Consider the following 20343-nt stretch of genomic DNA (forward strand, 5'->3'; position numbering starts at 1 on the left):
TGTCCTAGCCCTAGAACCTTGAACCCTGGTAAAGAGCAGTCTCCTGCCTAGGCAGATGCTTCTGAAACGGAAAGGCCCTGCTTCTGCAATGCTCTCCTGTTGGAAAGCTTCGCTCATTGCACCAGAGGTACACATTCCCTGAGAGAGGATCTCGCTGGGGTTAATCTGTCCTGCCCGTATCCTTGCAATCCTCCCCGCCCCTCCACCCCCCTCACCCGGTGTTTGCTGAATTTCTTCCCTTCTGTTTAATCAGTCGAGAATGAAAGCCATTGTGACTTTGTGAAACTGCGAGAAATGCTGATTCGAGTCAACATGGAAGATCTTCGGGAACAGACTCACACCCGCCACTATGAGCTGTACAGACGGTGCAAGCTGGAGGAGATGGGGTTCAAGGACACAGATCCTGACAGCCAGCCATTCAGGTGAGTGACCCTTATCTTCCCAATCCATTTCCAGTAGTGATCCTGCAAACCTTCCATCAGCTGGAATCCTCTTGGGCAGAGAGCTTGCAACATCAGGCCACTAGACTGAGACCTGCTAACATAGATTTTGAACCTCTCTGCTGATTGAGATATTTTTCTCTTCTCTGTCCCCTCTGCCTTCAAGCAATTTAGATGGGCATAGCCTTGCTAGTCACTATTGAATAATACCGTAGTGTCTCGTTTGCTTTTTATCCAGCCTTCAAGAAACCTATGAGACCAAAAGAAAAGAGTTCCTTGGTGAACTGCAGAAGAAAGAGGAAGAAATGAGGCAAATGTTTGTGAACAAAGTCAAGGAGACTGAATCAGAACTGAAAGAGAAGGAAAGAGAGGTGGGTATATCAGAGACCTGCGAGTTGAGCCCAAGCCACACGTTCAGCTCTGAGGTCCAGACGTGGATGAAGTGTGAGCACGTGAAAGCTGTGAGCTGAACACAGTGAGCAGAGTAACGTAACAGTCTCCCCAAGTAGCATATCCCAGCACCCGAGGGTGGCTCTGGGTCTCAAATATACGCAGTGGTATCTAGCTAGATGCTCACGTGGGCCCCATCGCCGTGGGATCTGGACACCACAAACATTAATGAATTTCTCCCTGCAGTAGCCTGGCATGGTAGGGAATTATTCTCCCTGTACAGATCAGAGAGGGAGGCACGGAGGATGACATTTTGAAAACTACCTAAGATTATGTCCACACAGCATTTTGGAGCAAGCAGAAGTGAGTGGATGCTCAGGCTCTGAAACTTAGGGAGTAGGCCAGAGAGTCTCAAACTGGGGGTCGCTCAGGGAGTCACGAAGTTATGATGTGAGGGTCCTGAGCTTTCAGCCTCTACCCGCAAACCCCGCTTCACCTCCAGTGTTTATAATAGTGTTCAGTAGTGACAAATGTGGTTTTGATTTATAAGGGGGGTCGCACTCAGAGGCTTGCTGTGTGAAAGGGGTCACCAATAGAAATCTTTGAGAACTGCTGGAGTAGTATCATTGCCCAAGCTCCAGCTCAAGCTGCAGCTGCATAGTGCTGTCTAGACAACTATTTTTAGAACACTAGTGCAAGCGCGGCTAGCCGGAGCCTGTTGACCCAGGCTGCAGGGGCTCACTCCAAAATGCTGTGTAGACATACCCTAAGTGACTTAAAAGCGTAAGTCCCATTGAATGTCAGCGGGGGCTCAGATTCTTCTGGAAATGTTATTCTCTGTGCCTCCCTCCTCCCCATTCTGTACAATGGGAATAATTGCATAAGTCTCAGTGAGGTCATAGGCTCCTAAGCCACTTTGATGCTTCTGAAAATTAAGGCTTCTCAGAGGAGCTGGGCACCCACAACTCCGGTTGGTACCAACGGGGGCTGTGAAAATCAGGCACGTACTATCATGACTGAGATCCCCGAGGAAGCCTGTGATAAAGCTGGGAGCTGAATCATGATCTCTTGAGTCCTAATCCAGTGCCCTGACCCTAAGACCTCCTTCCCCTCTTGCTGTTCTACATTAGAATGAGCAGCTAGAGCAGGGGTCGGCAACCTTTCAGAAGTGCTGTGCCGAGTCTTCATTTATTCACTCTGATTTAAGGTTTCGCGTGCCAGTCATACATTTTAACCTTTTTAGAAGGTCTCTTTCTAGAAGTCTATAATATATAACTAAACTGTTGTTGTATGTAAAGTAAATAAGGCTTTTAAAATGTTTAAGAAGCTTCATTTAAAATTAAATTAAAATGCAGATCCCCCCCGGACCGGTGGCCAGGACCCAGGCAGTGTGAGTGTCACTGGAAATCAGCTCACGTGCTGCCTTCGGCACCGGTGCCATAGGTTGCCTAGCCCTGAGCTAGAGAGAGATTGAGACGATGTTGAGTTTGTCATGACTTGCACTTTACATACAAAGGCTAGTAATATGCAAAGAGCAGGTAGTTTAGGCTCCTGTCTTGCAGAGAGAGCAGCAATTTCAGCCCCTCAGTCCTGCGGTGAAGCTCTGTGACCTCAGTGGGACTCTGCACAGCAGCAAGAGCCTGTGATTGCTGCTCCTTGGGGAGAAGTGGGGCCTGGGGCAGTAGCCCAGCAGACGGTCGGGGAGGCAATGCTCATGGAGTCTGTCTTCTACCAGCTACACGAAAAGTTTGAGCATTTAAAGAGGATACATCAGGAAGAGAAGAGGAAGGTGGAGGAGAAGAGGAGGGAGCTGGAGGAGGAGATGAATGCCTTCAACAGGCGGAAACTAGCAGTTGAAACCCTGCAGTCTCAGTCCTTGCAAGCTACTTCGCAGCAGCCACTGAAGAAGGATAAAGACAAGAAAAAGTAAGCAGTTTAACTTGAACCTTTTCCAGCCATTCAAAACATTTTATTCTTTCAACAGCGTGGTCGTTTGAGACAGAAACAAACACAATAAAACACCACACGAAGGAAGCTGTAAAGCTAGTAAATAAAAGGGGATTTTAAATCTTAAGCCAGCATCCTTCCAATCCTCCTGAAAGGGTCCGGTTATATCTACCCCCTATAGAAGCCTGGGGGAGTGGAGAGGAAATGGACCTGTCCCTTTTCATGCCTGTTAAGAATGAGAGGTTTCAGAGCAGCAGCCGTGTTAGTCTGTATCCGCAAAAAGAACAGGAGTACTTGTGGCACCTTAGAGACTAACAAATTTATTTGAGCATAAGACATACGTCTCTATGTAAAAGAATAAATGGACACAAATCAGACGTCAAGAATTATAACATTCAAAAAACAGTTGGAGAACACTTCAATCTCCCTGGTCGTTCGATTACAGGCCTAAAAGTCGCAATATTACAACAAAAAAACTTCAAAAACAGACTCCAATGAGAGACTGCTGAATCGGAATTAATTTGCAAAATGGACACCATTAAATTAGGCTTGAATAAAGACTGGGAGTGGATGGGTCATTACACAAAGTAAAACTATTTCCCCGTGTTTATTTCCCCCTCCCCCCGCCCGTCCCCGTTCCTCACAACTTATTGTTAACTGCTGCAAATGGACCATTTTGATTACCACTACAAAAAGTTTTTTTTCTCTCCTGCTGGTAATAGCTCACCTTAACTGGTCACTCTTGTTAGAGTGTGTATGGTAACACCCATTGTTTCATGTTCTCTGTGTGTGTGTATATATATCTTCCTACTGTATTTTCCACTACATGCATCCGATGAAGTGGGCTGTAGCCCATGAAAGCTTATGCTCAAATAAATTTGTTAGTCTCTAAGGTGCCACAAGTACTCCTGTTCTTTTTATGAACGAGAGAGTCAGGTGACATTTATGCCCACCTCCTCGATGGCCGGTTCAAGGACTGGCTTAGCCTGTTTAGCCTAGGGAAACGAGTTGTGTCTTTTTCCCAGGAGAGGGAAGAGGAGGATTCCAGAACAACCAAATAGTGCAGTGTCCTTCAGGCCTGGCCTCAGGCAGTGCAATAACATTATTGTGAGCTGCAGGGTTTGGGACTGTGTCTGTAGGATGCTGAAGGGCTGTTGGTTTTGCTGGACAGTAAAGTGTTTAAAAAAAAAAAGGCACCTAAAAAGGAAGGGAAGGTATGAATTCATCATGGTCCCTTGGGTCTTGTTCCTGCCTATTTGGAATCACTGACCTTTAGATATGAAGAAGATTTTTCTTCTACCCTATGGGCCAGACTCTGGTATCTCTGTGACTGGCCTCTTAGGCATTCCCACTGAGTTCAGCGGTAATGCTTCTGGAGTAAGGGTGCTCATCAGTGAGAATAATGGTTTTCAGAATATAGCCCTATGCGAGTGACAGGGGAATAGAGAAAACAGTGAAACAAATGGTCTGCTCCTGCTCCCATTGAAGTCCATCTTCAGTGAGTGCAGGATTGGGAACAAAATGGAAAAGGGGTCACCCTACAATCTGCTATACTTCTCCGCTGTTCTAACATCTTACGTTGTTTTCTCCTGCACAGAGAAACTTAAATAGTCTCTTTCTGTTCCATAAGATCCAGAGCAAGCTGGTGGTAACAGTAACTAATAATTTTGACGATGGAAAGAAAAAGATCAGGTGTAGTAATCATAATTCAAGTTTACTCTTGACAACAGGGCTTTCAGGTTTGAGATTGCCTATGAAATATTGTACTACAAACCAATATATTATCTCTGTGATACTAACTTCAGTACAGTGTACACTAACACTTCAGTTGGCAGTTTGTTTCCTCCCAGGGAAGACTGTTTCTATTATTTAATGTGTTTACTTTGGATTAACATTTTCCTGGTGCAGTAAAAACCAATTCTGGTTCTGTCCTGCATGCTTTGTGCACATGCTACCTGCAGCTAGAATCCAAGCGCTGATTATAAAATATTATATTATAATGAAAGGATCATCCATTCAAATGTAGTGCAAATTAAGGCCCTCTGAGATCTTTGGGCTAAATTTATTTCAAGCCTTCAAATGTCAGCAATGATTTTGCATGAAAATGATTTGAATAATGTCATGGGGCTTTTTAGACAAAAGACAATGGGCCTAATTCTGTCCTCAGTTACACATGTGTAAACTGAAACTAACGTAAGAGAGATCAGAATCTGGCCCTGCCCTAACAGTATAAAGAATCATTAAGACCAGAATGACTTGATACTCTGCCCTTGGATATAGTGAGTATAGTCCATGGCTGAATAGCTGCCTTTGTTGCTGCTCTGAGTGTTGCATAATGTTCTGTACATCTTGTGACTGGAGGATGCTACTAAATGTAGTTCAGGCCGTCACAGCTTAGTGTGTTGATTTGACGACATAGTCTTCAGTACCTGGGAGTTATAATTAATCATCGTTAGCAGTACACAGTGTGGCCTTGTTGACCACCTCTGCTCAAGAGCTGTATTGAGACAGGAATAACAGGTTGAGTTGCATCTTGTCCTGATTGTGTGAGTCAATGCAATTGAAGAGGATGCTGCAGATAAAGAGGGAGGTATATTAAAATGTGAGGGGGAGTTTGCAGGCCTGCCTACTGTTTAACAAGCACCCAAATTCATGGGTGAATTTAAAATGAACATTTAAATCCCTGGGTGACTTGGCACTTGCTGCCTCAGCTTCTCTCTCTCATAATTTTGCAGTGTTTAATATTTAATTAAAAAAACACAAACATGCTAATTTACATATACTTTATGACTTAATTTATTTGAATATGGGATGTGTGCGAATTGCGTTCCTCATCAGCAGTAGTATTGGTGGCCATACTCTGGGCAGGCAGAAGCCAGACGGTTTGCATCTCAGCCATGATGCATTATCTAGCTCTCCATTTAGAAATAGATATCAAATCATTATTTAACAGTCGATCTGAGATGTGATTTGAAACACCATCGTCACTAACCCATGACTGAATAGTCTGAGTTTTGCCACTGTCATTACAAGGTGGTTACAGTCAGAAAATGTAAAAATGACGACAGATTAACAGAGTAAGAATCTAACTGAAAAAATTACAGACTATTTATTCGGGCTGACGTAAGTACTTCTGAATGCACTGGCGGGAGACTGAGCTGGATTCTTTTGTGGTTTGTGCATCGAGAGGTTTGTTAAATAAGTTCCAGTTGTGGGGTCTTTAGTACTAACCGTGACTGAAAAACCAGAAAGATTCTATCTTGAGTCTCAGATTCTGGGTTCAGTTTGGCATTTTGAGAAATATCACCTCTTTTTACTTTACACCTGCTGCAGAAGTCATTGTGAGAAAATAAATATGGGGGCAAGTTTCAGAATGCCATTTGTACAGAATAGCAAAATGTTTTCTGCTCAAGCAGGATTGCGTGATACAGAACGTAAGAATCTCGAGCTGGAAAAGGTTCCATTCCCCATTGCCTGCCAATGCTCTGACTTTTTTAATATTTTGTCTGGAATGGTATTTCCATCCTTTTTTAAATACCATTATTGCATATCCATGTGGAGACAGGAGGGAGTATAGGAGAGCATTAATGTAGTCTTATGTCTCAACCCAACCCACCCAGCTCTGCCCTTATAGGGAATGTTATAATTACAGCTGGTCAGCAATTTTTTGACAAAACATTTTTTCACCAAAAACTGCTGATTTGTCAAAACCAAAGCTGCTTGAAAGAAAGGGTCGGTTTGATGAGTTTCCCGACTTAAGGAAATGTTGGGAAAAACATTTTGAAACCATTGAAACATCCCCTTTTGATGTTATTTAAATGAAAAGTTTTTTGGGTCAAAATGACTTTTCCTTTCAAAATTTAACTTAATTTATGCTAAACAGGTTTTTTTTAAAAAGAAAAAAAGTTGAAATGAAATGTTTTGATTGACCCAAACAAAAACAATTTTTTTTTATTTGTCAGTTCATTAAAATTTGTGATTGATTTTTTTTTTTTCATCCTGATTTGGGATGGGAAAAATTTTCAGGATCTTCTGGAATAGAAAAAACAGTGTCCTGCCCAGCCCAAGTTATAATATGCTTAGTAGTAAACTAAGCAAACTTTTCCCAAGAGGACTAGGAGATTTAGCCACACAAGGCCCATTGAAATTAATGGAAGCTGTGTGTTTAAATGCCTGATTATCCAGTGTCTTTAATTTGGGCTGTTTCACCAAAAGCTCAACTAGCAAAGTGCTGGAATCCTGATAGCTTTTACCTGTGCAAACAGTGACCTCTGGTGGATACTACTGAAAACATGTTTTGATGCCTCTTCCTGATTGTGCTGTTGGGTTGTGTGTGGAACACTTCAGTCAGGCTGACACTCTATAAAGCTGACTCTGTAGTTAGTACAGAGCACTATCACACAAGAGACCTGGGTTGGATTTGTGGAGTCTGGATTCCTGCTCTCTTAACTGGCAAAGGCTGACGGTCCAGTTCTGTTATGCTGCACTTGTGCAGTCATTTACACCAGTGAAAAGAGAGAGTGAAATGCCACCAACTCATAATGGTAGTGTTTTACACTCACCGACTACCCAAGGTGCAGGCATTGGGAAATCAGGACCCGAGAATGCCACAACGGTAGCCCTGAAGGATGCTTCCTCAGCCCATTTGGTGGATATAGGAGTGGCATCTGAACAGAGGACCATCCGCCCGTTCTTGAACAGATAGATATTCTGTGGGCCTCTGGGAGTGGGAGATAAGTAAGCCCAGGGAGAAGGAATGGGGGAGACAGAGTAGGAATCCTTGGCAGAAATGCTTTACTAATTCTGTTTCATTGAAGTTCTTGTAAGATGGCTCATTAAATCTGACATTTGGTTTTAAATTTTGATAGTTAATTTTTTTTCATAGCTTTGATTAGTAAAATCAGGAATCGGGGATTAAGGATTGCAGATAACCAGATAAAATGTTTCAACGGGGAGGTTGGCCTTCACAAATGCAATTGTTAACCAGATTATGCTTTCGCACCACCTTTAGTTTAGGACGCAGTTAGCGAGTCCTGAAATGCCAGGTCTGTGGTCTCTCTTCTTCATTGTATATGTCTTCACTAGAGTTTGCTTTTGTTTAATTTCCATAACATTAATCCATGCTGTTTTTGTTTATGTTTTTGTTTCTTTCAGTTAATCGCACACAGGCCAAGAGTGGACTTTGTACTTTCATGTGTTAAGTTGCTTGACTTTCCTACCTTGTGTTACTTCTGTCATAACATTGTGTGAGTGGACCAAAGTGAAAGAGAAAATGAGCCTCTTCAGTGTTTACAGTGTAACAATTTATTGTTATCTGTACAGGACTTATGAATAGTTTTTTAAGGAAGTAAAGGTCATACTGTGTAAATTTTCTGACACAAAGTCAACTAATCCTGAAAATGAGCAGGCTTGTTTTGTTTCAGACCTGATGGGCAAACATCCACTTGTAAAGTGACCATAATTGTTTTATCAGAATTAATGTTACTAATTGATAGTTACTTTACAGATTACATTAATTTGTAATGCTTAATGGGACTCCTGATTTGATTTTTTTTCTACAGTTGTTATAAGTAGTGTGAAGAACACACTTTTATTTTTCTAAGAAAAGTCACAACTTGAATAAGTTTAGAATTGAAAAAAACACTTTGAATTTCCTAACAGGGCCTGAGTGCTCTAGGCTGAGTAACCTACTCTCAGGTCATTTAAAAAAAAAAACACCCTAAGTTCTCTAAACACTTTGTGCCGTGCATAATATAAAGAGAGTGGCAATACAAGTCCTACGACAACGTTTTGATTTTTCTTTACTGCTAACATGGAACATTTAAATAGGAAGATTTTCCTTTCCTTAGGGTTTGTTATATTATGTGGAACGATGGAATTTTTGTAACTCCACTTGTAACTTAACCAGTGTGTTTTGCTGTCAAGATGTTTGATCATTCATCTTGAACTTTTAAATTGTTTCCAGTGTAAAAAATGTACCCATAAACAGATGTGTAATGAATACAAGTAGCCTGATCCTAAGCAGGGCTACGGACCCCCAAGCCCCATTAGTCCCCTCCTCTCACAATTTTTTCTCTTTAACACTGTTTTGACAGTTGGAAACCATTGTTTAGCCCACAGGGCTGTACAGGGAACAATACTATTTCAGGCAGTGGCCAGTGGCCCCACCCTTTGCATGATGTAGGCAAGGCAATTGGTGAATATGGGTGTGTTAGGTAGATTGTACCTTTTTCATTTAGACATGGGCTTTGGCTACACTTACACTTCAAAGCGCTGCCGCGGCAGCGCTGCCGCGGCAGCGCTTTGAAGCGCTAAGTGTAGTCAAAGCACCAGCGCTGGGAGAAAACTCTCCCAGCGCTGTCCGTACTCCACATCCCTGTGGGGAATAACGGACAGCGCTGGGAGCGCGGCTCCCAGCGCTGGGGCTCTGACTACACTGGCGCTTTGTAGCGCCGCAATTTGCAGCGCTGCAGAGGGTGTGTTTTCACACCCTGCTGCAGCGCTGCAAATTTGTAAGTGTAGCCAAGCCCCATGGTTGTCTTCGCTAAAAATAGGTAGACTCAAAAATTTCATCAGATACTGGTCTAAAAGAAGACAAATATTTGATACTAGCTCCCACTTAGTGCCTTTAGAGTTTTGGTTAACTGGTTCAGCAAACACTGGCTAATTAGGTGTTGATTGTGAGCATGTCCATTTTATTTAGCATTCATTTCTTCTAATCATTTTTAGAGATCTCTTAGTCTTTAAACAAACATGCTGGCAAATTCCTCATTTGACTTTTAAATAATGGTGTTATAGCCTTGTAAGCTGAGCCTTTAGCAGGTCTGTTCAGAGGTAGCATTTAGCTGTATTGTATACTGAGGTTCTTCAACTTGCATATCCTGATAAAGCAGCTTTTTTAATACATGCTCAGGTGTTGAAATATTTTCTTACAGATGTTGGCCTTTTATATGAATATATTGAAAATCATGTCACAGTATTACTTGATATTTGTAAGTAAGAACCTCATGAAAATTATACAGGTACTTTTAAAGACAGGCCATTTTAAAAAGAAAGAGAGTTAATAGTGAGTATTAACACTTATTCAGGACCTTGCTGAGATCTGACCATTTAATTTTAAGGCTGTGCCTCTTTAAACTAAATATATTGTAAAGAATAACTGTCAAATGTTGAGGGTTAATATGTGTTTTAGAATAGATGCTCAAAGAATATAGCATATTGTTACATACACGACAATCCTAGCACATGATTGGCGGAAAATAGTCATGTGGCAAATTAGTAGCAAATCATGGTATTCTTACTCATGTGAGAAGTTCCATAAAGATCAGTGGACTAATCACATGAGTAAAGCAATAGCCTCTGGTTTATATTATTTTACCTTCTCAAAGGCGATCTGTACTGAGAGTTGGAATAAAGTTAACTAATTAGATCACACATGCAAATGAATGCATTATGATTGGATTTCAGTCAGTAGTTTTCTCCTGATCTCATGCTGCAGCCAACAAGATCATCTATGCAAATATTTTCTTCCTGATTGGCTCATCAGCGATCAGAATACTTTTATTCCTAGAGCTGTAACTATTGTTTCCTTAGTATGTTAGTTAAAAATAATAATAATAATGATAAAAATAAAAGCTTAATATCTGTGGCCATAAGAGAGATTTTCAGATATTTCTGAAGACATTCAGAATGTATGTAACAATATATTAATTATTATTATTACATATACATTGACTTCATGTTGTGGTAAACATCCTTGTCCTTTTAGTTAAATACTGACCTCAACTTCCCTTGGTCATTATTAACCTCTTGAATTGATAGACCATAATATTCTCCCCCAACAGAAGTCAATATATGCTTCTTCTTTTGTTAGTACTTGATTTTTCATTTTTGCCTGAGACCAAATTTAAATGTTTGGTGCATTAAGCTAGTTATGTACTTGCTTTTTATTTAACAAGTTATCAATATAATGTGACACTAATCTCACTCCAAGCTGAAGATTTACCTCTTATGTTGTAGGCTAGAAGAAAATAAAGATTGTTTCAGAAATTATACTCGAAATGAGCAATCCAATTAGAATATTTTTCCTGGTTATTTTTTTTAACATACATCTCTAAAATGTTGGCATTAATGGAAAAGTTATCCATTTTCTGTCTTTTAAACACCCATTACCATGTATTGTTTCTGCTTTTTAAGTTAAAATGTATTTTGGATGTCTCTAAATTTTATAAACTTTTTATGTGTGCATGGAGCAGATTCTACACAGAAGTGGGTACTGAGTTTTTTTGTTTTTAATTTGGCAAGAATATGGAGACATTTGTGGAACTGCTCTTTTGTAAAGTTAACATGCTTCTCAGAAAGTGTTGCATTCATTCACGTTGTCATTCATACTGTTTTTTGACTTTCAATTCTTTCTGTTCACTTTGTACTTATTTCTTTTATTAAATCTCACATTTATTTTGAGTTTTGTGGTGTCGTTTATTTGACAGTACTTTTCTAAAACTTCAGTCCTCTAATAGCATCCTAATGAAATAACAGTGTAATTATTGCAAGCTGACCCAAATACAGTATTTTTCTGTTATGACTTTGAATCATAGAATATCAGGGTTGGAAGGGACCTCATCTAGTCCAATCCCCTGCTCAAAGCAGGACCAATCCGCAGACAGATTTTTACCCCAATTTCTTAAATGGCCACAAGGATTGAACTCACAACCCTGGGTTTAGCCGGCCAGTGCTCAAACCACTGAGCTATCCCTCCCCTCCTGAATTAGGCTCTTGATGAAATAAAAATAACTAACTAGTAAATGTATCATATGGCGTACAAAAAGATGCTTTTCTATCTTGGGGAAAATTCTTAAGTATTAACTTAAGTTTCTCTCCTGTTAGGCAAATGATGCTTTTCAAGATGTTTATAAGCAGTCTTTCACTGTGTAATTCTCTAAGAATAGGTCTATCAGATGTTTCTCTGATATAAAGTTGGCCAGACTCTCACTACAGGATCTCCATGAAAAGGTGGGGGATCTAGTCTTCTTCTGAACACTTCCTCTCAATGTTAATGGAAGCTACATACATTTATGCAGGGGCACAACGTGCCCTTAGTTCACTCAGCAACCCTAGAAAACAAATGCACAAAATTATTTTGGAGAGACTTGCTAATTAAAAATCTAACTGGAGTCCGTTTCTGAATGCATCTTCCATGGGGCCCTGCTAACTCTTAAATCAAGTATAACTTGAGGAATTACTGTCTCGGTCTGTTTGGCCTAAGCTACTGGACTCAGAAATTACAGTTGCACTTAATAAGTAACAACCTTAATTCTAGCCTCAGGCAGAATTTGACCTTAACATGCCACACTTGCTCCAGTTGTGTTTTTGGCCAAAGCTGTCCTGACCTTTAAAAATAACAAGTGTTCCATAATAGTTGGTGCTTTGGGGATTTGAATGGATATGAGTGAAAGAAGGAGGGCATGTGCTGTATGCAGATGACCATTGACCAACTTTTGATGGCCTTGATGATACTATCGCAACCCGGCCTCGGAGCCTGGCCTGGATCACAGAGTTAGGAATTGTTAAGTGTTGGAGTACACTTCCCACAGAATCCCAAGCAGCAAATGTGACTTAATCACATCCTAAACTGGAATTTAAAGAAACTTTGGCCTATAAAGTCTCTGTGTAAAGAGGGTGATGGAAGAGTGTACATAGTTCTTTAGTAGCTGCACTGGTAATAATTAACGGTGAACACTTTGTGACCTGGTAAAATAGTTCTCAGGGTGGCTTCTCTCTCCCACAGAAGTAACCTTTATAATAATATTTTGCATTTCTGTACCATTTTCGAAGGATCTCAAAGCTTTTTTTATAAACATTAGTGAATGTTAAGCCTCACTACACCCAGATGAGGTAAGTATTATCTGCAGTTTACAGATGGGGAAGATAGAAAACAAGAGATCAAACAACTGGTCCCTGGGTCACATAGCAAACCTATATCTGGTTCTGCAGCAAAACCCAGATTTCTTGCCTCCTAGTTCTGTGATATTTAAGAGGGAGGATTGTGTAGTGGTTAAGTGTATAGAGTCTCTAAGGCACAGACAGGTTTGGCCTCTTGGCACTTAATCTTAGAAAATTGTTTTTTCATTGAATTAGCTAGTCTCCAGAGGTCCTCCATTATGGTTAAACTTGAGTACAAGGGAGACGGGCTCCACTTTCCTTCTGTCTCTGTGGAATATCTTTATTTTAGAGATTTTTTTCAGTGTGATGATGGTCACATTTCTCCAGCATTCCCAGTTGATTTAAAAATCCCAGTTCCAACATGAAATCTTCCGCAAATACGTCACTGTTCAAGTCAGGTGTGCCTTGTGCATGCCTAGTGCTGCATGTTACCAGCCTATGTGCAACTGTAGGTTTTGTGCTACTTTGACCTTTTGTGCTCTCTACATTTGATGCAATTTACCTGCAACTTAAATATTGATTCTCTCTTGTTCTTTCTGTAGCTTTTTTAGTCTTCCCAGTGCCTGCTCCATAACATCAGGAAGACATGTTAATTAGAAGATTTATTAAGGCCAAAACATCTCATGCAGAAGAAATTAATTGGTGCTTTCACCTTTATGCTTGCAATATATTGCACAGAAGAGAGTATATAGCAAGGACTAAGACATACTGTATCTTTTGATTTGGACAAGTTCTCTTGAACAGGTTTCTTGATAAATGAAATCTAAGATACTCACTAAAAGATAAATTGCTAATTACGGCTAATGCATGATGTGCACTAAAACCAAGATACTAATCATCTCTGGGTTAAGAACCCATACAAAGTAGTCATAAGCATTTATGCTGTTAAAGTTTCCAAGTAGCAGAGGAACCGATTTGGTGTGTTAGCATGAATCGGATTTTCAGCTTGCTGCTTAAGGAGCCATTGTACAGTAATGGGATTTTGATTTGTTCCTCTTAATTTGATTTTTCGATTGTAATTAGAGAACTTTCTAATGTCCTTAACATATCAGCCGGATTCTAATATTTCTTAGCAATAACTACTTTGTATAGTTTTTTTTAATGTAGCTTATCAGTGAAAACTTTTATAGCCAAAAGAATCCCTTTATTTGTTCAATTTTCCCAATGATAACACATGTGCCTCATATTTAAAAATCCTCTCCTAAAACTTCCTCTGTCCCCAATTTCTGTGCTTGCACCTGATTCTTCAGTTCCAGGTAATATTGGATTGCAATTCCAGAATCCTTCTCTATCTGCAAATAATCTGTTGATGTGTTGAGTGATAATGGAACCATTTTAAAGGACAACTAAATGTAATTACGGTAGTTAATGACGGGGATTTGTTTTCTGCGCTAGGGCCTAAAGCTAGAAATCTGAAAAATGTAGGGTTCAGGATTGTAGGTTATATGTTTCTGCCAGAGGACCACTTCCCCTAAAAGTAAATACTGTTAAAAGACTACACTTTCTCTGCACCAAACCAAATGTATAGAAATACGCAGAAGCCCATTTTTTATTTTTGTTTAAAAACAGGCATAAACTAGTTACAGGAATAATCTTCACTGCACCAAAGGTAGGTTTAATAAAAAGCTGAATTGTGAAATGAATATATACTTTAAAAGTGTACTTTCTAGTAAACCTAAATATGTTCAGTGGAAAAAATGAAGCCATGTGTCCCGATTCATAACCTTAGCCATAAATCTAGTTCCCTTTACCCTGTTTCTCTCTTTCAAAATAGATAAGAATAAAAACCTGATAGAAGCAAAGTCGGGGCTAATAGGGAGCTGGTTACAGCTCCCTGATTCATTCTCTCTCTCTCTCTCTCTCTCTCTCTCTCTCTCTGGGGTGCAGGTTTTCAGCAACATTGGTGCTGCTGTAAACTTTCCTAGCTATACACCAGATGGAGATAGCCAGAGCCCATCCTGTTCTGGCCACTATCCCTACCCCAACGCGTGCCTTGCAGTAGCCCTGTGAGGAGGTGGGGGCAGCAGCTAGCTCTGCTGGCCACGTGTCTGCTGGGGGCTCCCTTCATCTGAGGGCAGACCCTGGCAGGTGTCTCGAGGGAGGTTTCTACTCTCTTTGTAGCGCTTGAATGGTGCAAAGAGCCAAGTGGAGCCAGGGAGCTGGCCCACAGGATGGAGAGAAACGTAGCTTTCTGTGATCTCCACAGTGTGCCACATCTTGGAGTCTGTCACGAAGCGCCCATTGAACAGAATGGGCCCAGAATTTGGATGAATGAGCAAACGTGTGTGTGCATATTGAGACGGGTAGTGCGTGTGTGCTGCCTGCTCCAGAGAGGGCTCAGAGTTCTTGTTGTCACAACATGCACTGAATGCTCCCATCACCAGACCATTGGTGCCTTTTACATACACTCAATCACAGAGATACATTTACTGAAAGTCCCAGGCACACACCCTGCGACTCCCCAGCAATGACCAAAGCAAACTCCCTGAGGTACCAGATCCTGGGCAGTACCTGCTGGGAGACTTACTGTAAGGTGAATCTCAACTCCTACAGTCAGTAAAGAACAAGAAGGGGAAAACCTTAGGCAAGTGCATGCCTCTTGCATTGCCCGCCATTGTCTGCTCCTGCTCACGTAACAGTCAATAGCAAAATGCCCATGCATGCCAATGGGAGTGGGATTGGGGCCAAGAAGAGGCCAGGTTCTGAGTATTGATTTATTTTTCACTGATGGTGAATTCAGAGCTGGCAGCTTGCCTAAGATTGCCCCCCTCACTGTCTCCTTTGGGTCCTACCCTGGGGGTGACAGTCTGTGTCCCTGCCTCCAACGGAACAAGTTTTACCTGGCCTTTTACTATATTTTAAATATAAGTGGATGGGTTGTTGGTTTTTTAAGACAGACTAACTCCATAGACAAGTCTTGAAATAAAGATGGCGCTCTTGTAAAGGTAAATTAATCCTGATAGTCTCCTAGCTGGACAGATGGATTGAAAGTTGAATACTATCGAAAAGTCTGTGTAATTCTTGTTGGGAGGTCCTGACTACATCTTTCAAGAAGAAGAAAGCAGTTATAATAACCACAAGCCTAGCAGAGAAAAAGACTATGGGAGACCTGCTGAAAACTCCTAGAGGGTGCTGCAGTACCAAAAGCAGACAATGAAGGGTCCTCTTCTGCATTGTTAGAATACAGAACATTGAACCATGTGCACCATTACGTTACTGAACTAAAAAGCAGTGAAGACAGGTTAAAAAGAATTGCATAGACAAGCCAACAAAACTAATCTAAAACTGATGTAGAAGGAAACATTTTATATAAAATATAATTACTGTATGGAACGTGCTGTCTATTAAGACAAAAGAGCGTAGTAGGGTTCAAAAAAGGATTAGGCGTTTATATGATATTGTCAATTACACTAAGTAGGGTAAAATTTATAAGTAATATCAACCATGCTTCAAAACATAAGCCAACCACTAACTCTGTGGCGTTTGGAAGAAGACTGTTTCCACAGGTACATTGCTGCATAATTTTCTACTTTGAGGTTTTTCATCTTCTCTTGAAGCATTGGTATTGGTCACAGCTGTAGACGGGATATGGGACTAAATGTTATGACTGTTCTTACGTTACTGTTATTAAAGGGGAGAAGTATTAACCCATTGTAGCCATGTACTTTTGCTTCAAGTTTCAGCACATCTGTTCCTCTCAGAAACCTGTGTAAGGGCAAAAGAATTTTGAATCTCAAATCTTTCTTCTTTATTGCTCTGCTTCTGGATCTCTTCTTGGTCTGACCACAGGAGTTTCCAAATATGTGTAACTGTAAATTACCTTCTCTTTTAGATTAACTGCACAACGTGTGCAGCAAGTAGTGATCAAAGGTTAGAATATTATATGAAATGCCCTGATGTTAGTGGATACAGGTCCATAGCAAAGCTTCTTTACATTTAGATCTGATTGTTTGTAATATACTATATTAACTGTGGTATACAGCCAATCTCTGTGGCACACATTTAATGAAGGAGAAACATGACCACATTGATGGGAAACTATTTCACTCTGTATGCATGTGCTTTATGTTCAGTTCATGTTCATGTTTTGATTCTGATTCAGAATCTCAAGCTGCTTGGAAGGCAACAGTATCTGAAGGATTTATCAGAAAACAGCTTACAGGCTAACCAGTCCCACAAATTACTTATAGTAGATGATTTCCTATGTTATGGCACGTCTGTGTAAAAGGTACTTTTTACTGTATGTTCTGGTGTGCGGGAGGTCACCAGGGTAAGGCAAGAGGCAAAGATGACCCCATCTTTGATAGTTGATGTTGATTATCCAGGATTTTAATTGACCACCAAGCTGCCTTGGCATAGGTACTGCCCATATCCGTCACTGTGGAGCTCACTTAGAACTGTCCAGATGCACTTTGGACAGTTACTTGTTTTTAACTGATGTGGAGGTGTGCATATTTGAATATTTTAGTATTTTAAAAAAAAAACAAAAAACTTTTCCTAATACAAGAAATTTCAGAATTAAATAAGATACCTAATGCAAAAATCAGCTTAGAAAGGTTTGCAATAAGCATTTATCAGACCTTCAGACGCTGACCTATTTTGCAGTGTGCAGAAGTTGGGACGTGTCATTAGTTGTGCATTGAAGGCTTACAACAAAAACAAACCTCACCCCTCCAGTTGAATGTTATCCTTGTTATGCTTTCTGCTTTCTCAATCTGCTGGAGAACGGCCATGGTTTAGTTCTTAGGGCTTGTCTACACTGCGATGTTGTCGACAAAACTTTTGTCTTTCACGAGTACTTAAAAAAGCCCCCCTACCCCCGCAAAAGACAAAAGTTTTGCCGATGCAAGTGGTAGTGCGAATGCAGCTTTGTCGGCAGGAGTGCCACTCACGAGGTGGAAGTATTTTGTCGGCAAAATACCGACAGCGTTTACACATGCTGACTTTTAGTGACAAGGCTGTGTCGCTTGTCGCTAATAGCTGTTTAGTGTAGAGAAGCCCTTAGTGTGCCATTAAATGCTGTTTCACACCAGGACAAATTGCCTGCTAAATACACCATTCAAAAGAAGAGGGTGTGTCCACAGGACTGAAAAACTCCATTCTGTCTGTCTCCCAAGACCAGGTGGAAACAGGACCTTTCTGATCACACAGTGAAAGTGTTATTGGCTCATTTTCCCATATGACTCAGTTGTTGTGGTTTGATGTTAGCTGAGGGATTGAACCTTAATGTGAATGACCAGTGGCCAAGCTCATCCCACAATGATGCATTAATGTCTGGGTGTGAATGGAAAGCAGCTCAGTTTCCAAAATCCCAAACTGCCTTTCCCTTGTCCAGGGCAGGATAAAGCTGCCGAGCCTTGGTTTGAACGTTTGAAGGAGGCTAAATCCAAAATAATTTGTGTTTTTGCTCAGACTTGAGGGGTGAGAGCGGACCCAAGCCTTTTCACCTTACTGGACAAGGTGCTCTGTCTTGCTGAGTTATGTTGCTCTTTGGGAATATTCTTTAATTAGTCTCTGGCATTTCTTTACGAGGACTGTCAATGTGGAAACCCAGGCTAGGCCATCCATACAGACTATCAGCAAAGGGATCCAGAATCAACCGTGGTATACTCCCCCCCCCCCATCCACCCTCCCACAAATTCTCCGTTTCCCTAATTACAGAATTAAGTGTAATAACACGCCTAAGGGCTCAGGAAGAGTTTTTTCCACCACCAAAACTTCACCCTGTATTAAAATATAGAGGAAAAAACCCCTGAAGCCAGGTTCTGCTCTATTATCCCAATGTAAATCAGGAGAACTCTGCTGAAGTCAATAGAGCTGCAGGGGTGTAGGAGAGAAGAAAGCCAGGCCCTTCTCTCATATGAGATGTTGCAATAATATTCTGCATCCAGATCTCTCCTGGTGTGACACATTGGCATAGGAGAACATTCCACTAAAGAACAAACCACTCCCTCCACAAACGACTGTCATTAATTATGATCCTCACAGCGTTCCGTGAGATAGAGAAATCAGTATTTTATCCCCATCTCCCAAATAAGGAAACAGACACAAAAGTTCAGTAACTTTCCCAAGATCACACGGTCGGTCAGTCAGTAGCAGAGCCAGGATTAGACATGAGGCGTTCCTGATTCTCTGTCCTATGCTCAGTCTTATAGCCCAAGCTGCTTCTCTGCTAGAAACATGTGTTACTGGCTGGTTTTGGTTAGCAGAAGCTTTGATAGTCTTGGGTAAGCACCACTGAATATACATTTTCCCCATAGGTTATGAGAGACCTATGCCTGGTTTTACACAGGTATAAATATGCACACGCCAAGCCTCTGGCAAAATAGTGGTCCTGCCAAAACCAGCTCTAACCACACCAGGCCTTCACAAGCCAGTGCAAAGCTGGCTGAATCAGTACAACTCTGCCCAGGAGCAATGGCAGGTAGAACCTCTATAATAAAGTGTTTCTTTAATCTGATAATGATACACAACAGTTTAGCCATAGCTGCTATTGCCGCAATGACTTGGCAACGGAATACTCTGTCCTTCATAATGCTGTGAAGAGAGACCAGTGCAAATCTTGCTTGGAATGAGAGTAATCTGTGATTGATGTGGACTTGTACCAAAAAAAAGGGGGGGGAGGGCGGCAAAAGGAAAATACTGATCCATGAAATTGAACTTGGCAACATGATTCTAAATTCTGGTATTACTGATCCTTAGGATGCTTGACTAAACAGTATACACAACCTTCCCGTGCTGATTAGTTGCTCAGTCAATAAGGGAAGCGGTGCTAACAAGCCCAGGCTGTATTCTCTTACAGGTGTGGAAATTTACATGCATCGCATAACACCAAAGATAATACTGTCTTCCTTAGAGCTCGGGTCAGACCATTGCAGCAGCTCTTCTGTCCTTAAAAGAACAGGAAGTATGTCTGAGCGATATATCGTGGAGTTTTACAAGTTCTAATGGATGACCTTTACATAGATAACATAGCCGTGGCTAGCTGACAAGTGACATTTTGTTTCTGTTGAGGCTGCACAGAAGTCTAAAAAGTACATTTATGATACAGCTGTAACGTTAGAATAGTGTTTGAGAGGTGATGCATGCTCCCAAAGGTACAGAGCTGCCAGAATACCTTTGTTGCAATGGGCACTCTTTGTAGATTTTGCTGTTCACTTTTAGTGTCAAGTCATGTTCCTAATTTGGGAAATGGTGACATCTCTGAATAGGTTTTTCAGTGTGAGTTTCCCTTTTAGAATGAAGAAACCGTATACAAAGTGGGATAAGTGTTGTGGACCAGAATACAAAGAGGTTAAAATTTGGCTTTGTTCAGTAGTGTAGGATGAATTGTGCAGCGAGCGGCAGGAAACTACCCATAAGCTCAAAGCTAGACAGGAGGGCAGATGTGCAATGTGTCTGAGTGTTTTAGGCCCAGTTACAGCTGTGCCACTGCTACTGAGGATGCATAAGAAACAGCATAGAAAATGAAATGGCCCTGGGACCAAATTGTCCCTTGACAAACACCCCCTCAAGCCTGTTGCCTTTAAGGGGATTGCATGGAGTCGCATCAGGGCAGATTCTGGCCCTATTCCAATTTTATTACATTCTTAACCTTAAGGAACACACTCAGAAAACTAGAACG

General features: G+C 41.0%; 1 protein-coding gene across 1 annotated transcript in view; it reads left to right on the forward strand.

Moving 5' to 3' along the window:
- SEPTIN8 (septin 8) overlaps positions 1-9016 on the forward strand; it is a 61229-nt gene extending 52213 nt beyond the window's left edge. Inside the window, exons 7-10 of the mRNA XM_045026515.1 lie at positions 254-422; positions 679-811; positions 2566-2756; positions 7932-9016. Coding sequence (XP_044882450.1) covers positions 254-422; positions 679-811; positions 2566-2756; positions 7932-7935 — 497 coding nt within the window. The 3' untranslated portion in view covers positions 7936-9016. The remainder of the gene's footprint in view (positions 1-253; positions 423-678; positions 812-2565; positions 2757-7931) is intronic.
- Positions 9017-20343: the final 11327 nt, after the last annotated feature.

This window comes from Mauremys mutica, chromosome 8 (assembly GCF_020497125.1).
Source record: "Mauremys mutica isolate MM-2020 ecotype Southern chromosome 8, ASM2049712v1, whole genome shotgun sequence".
NCBI classification, from domain to species: domain Eukaryota; kingdom Metazoa; phylum Chordata; order Testudines; family Geoemydidae; genus Mauremys; species Mauremys mutica.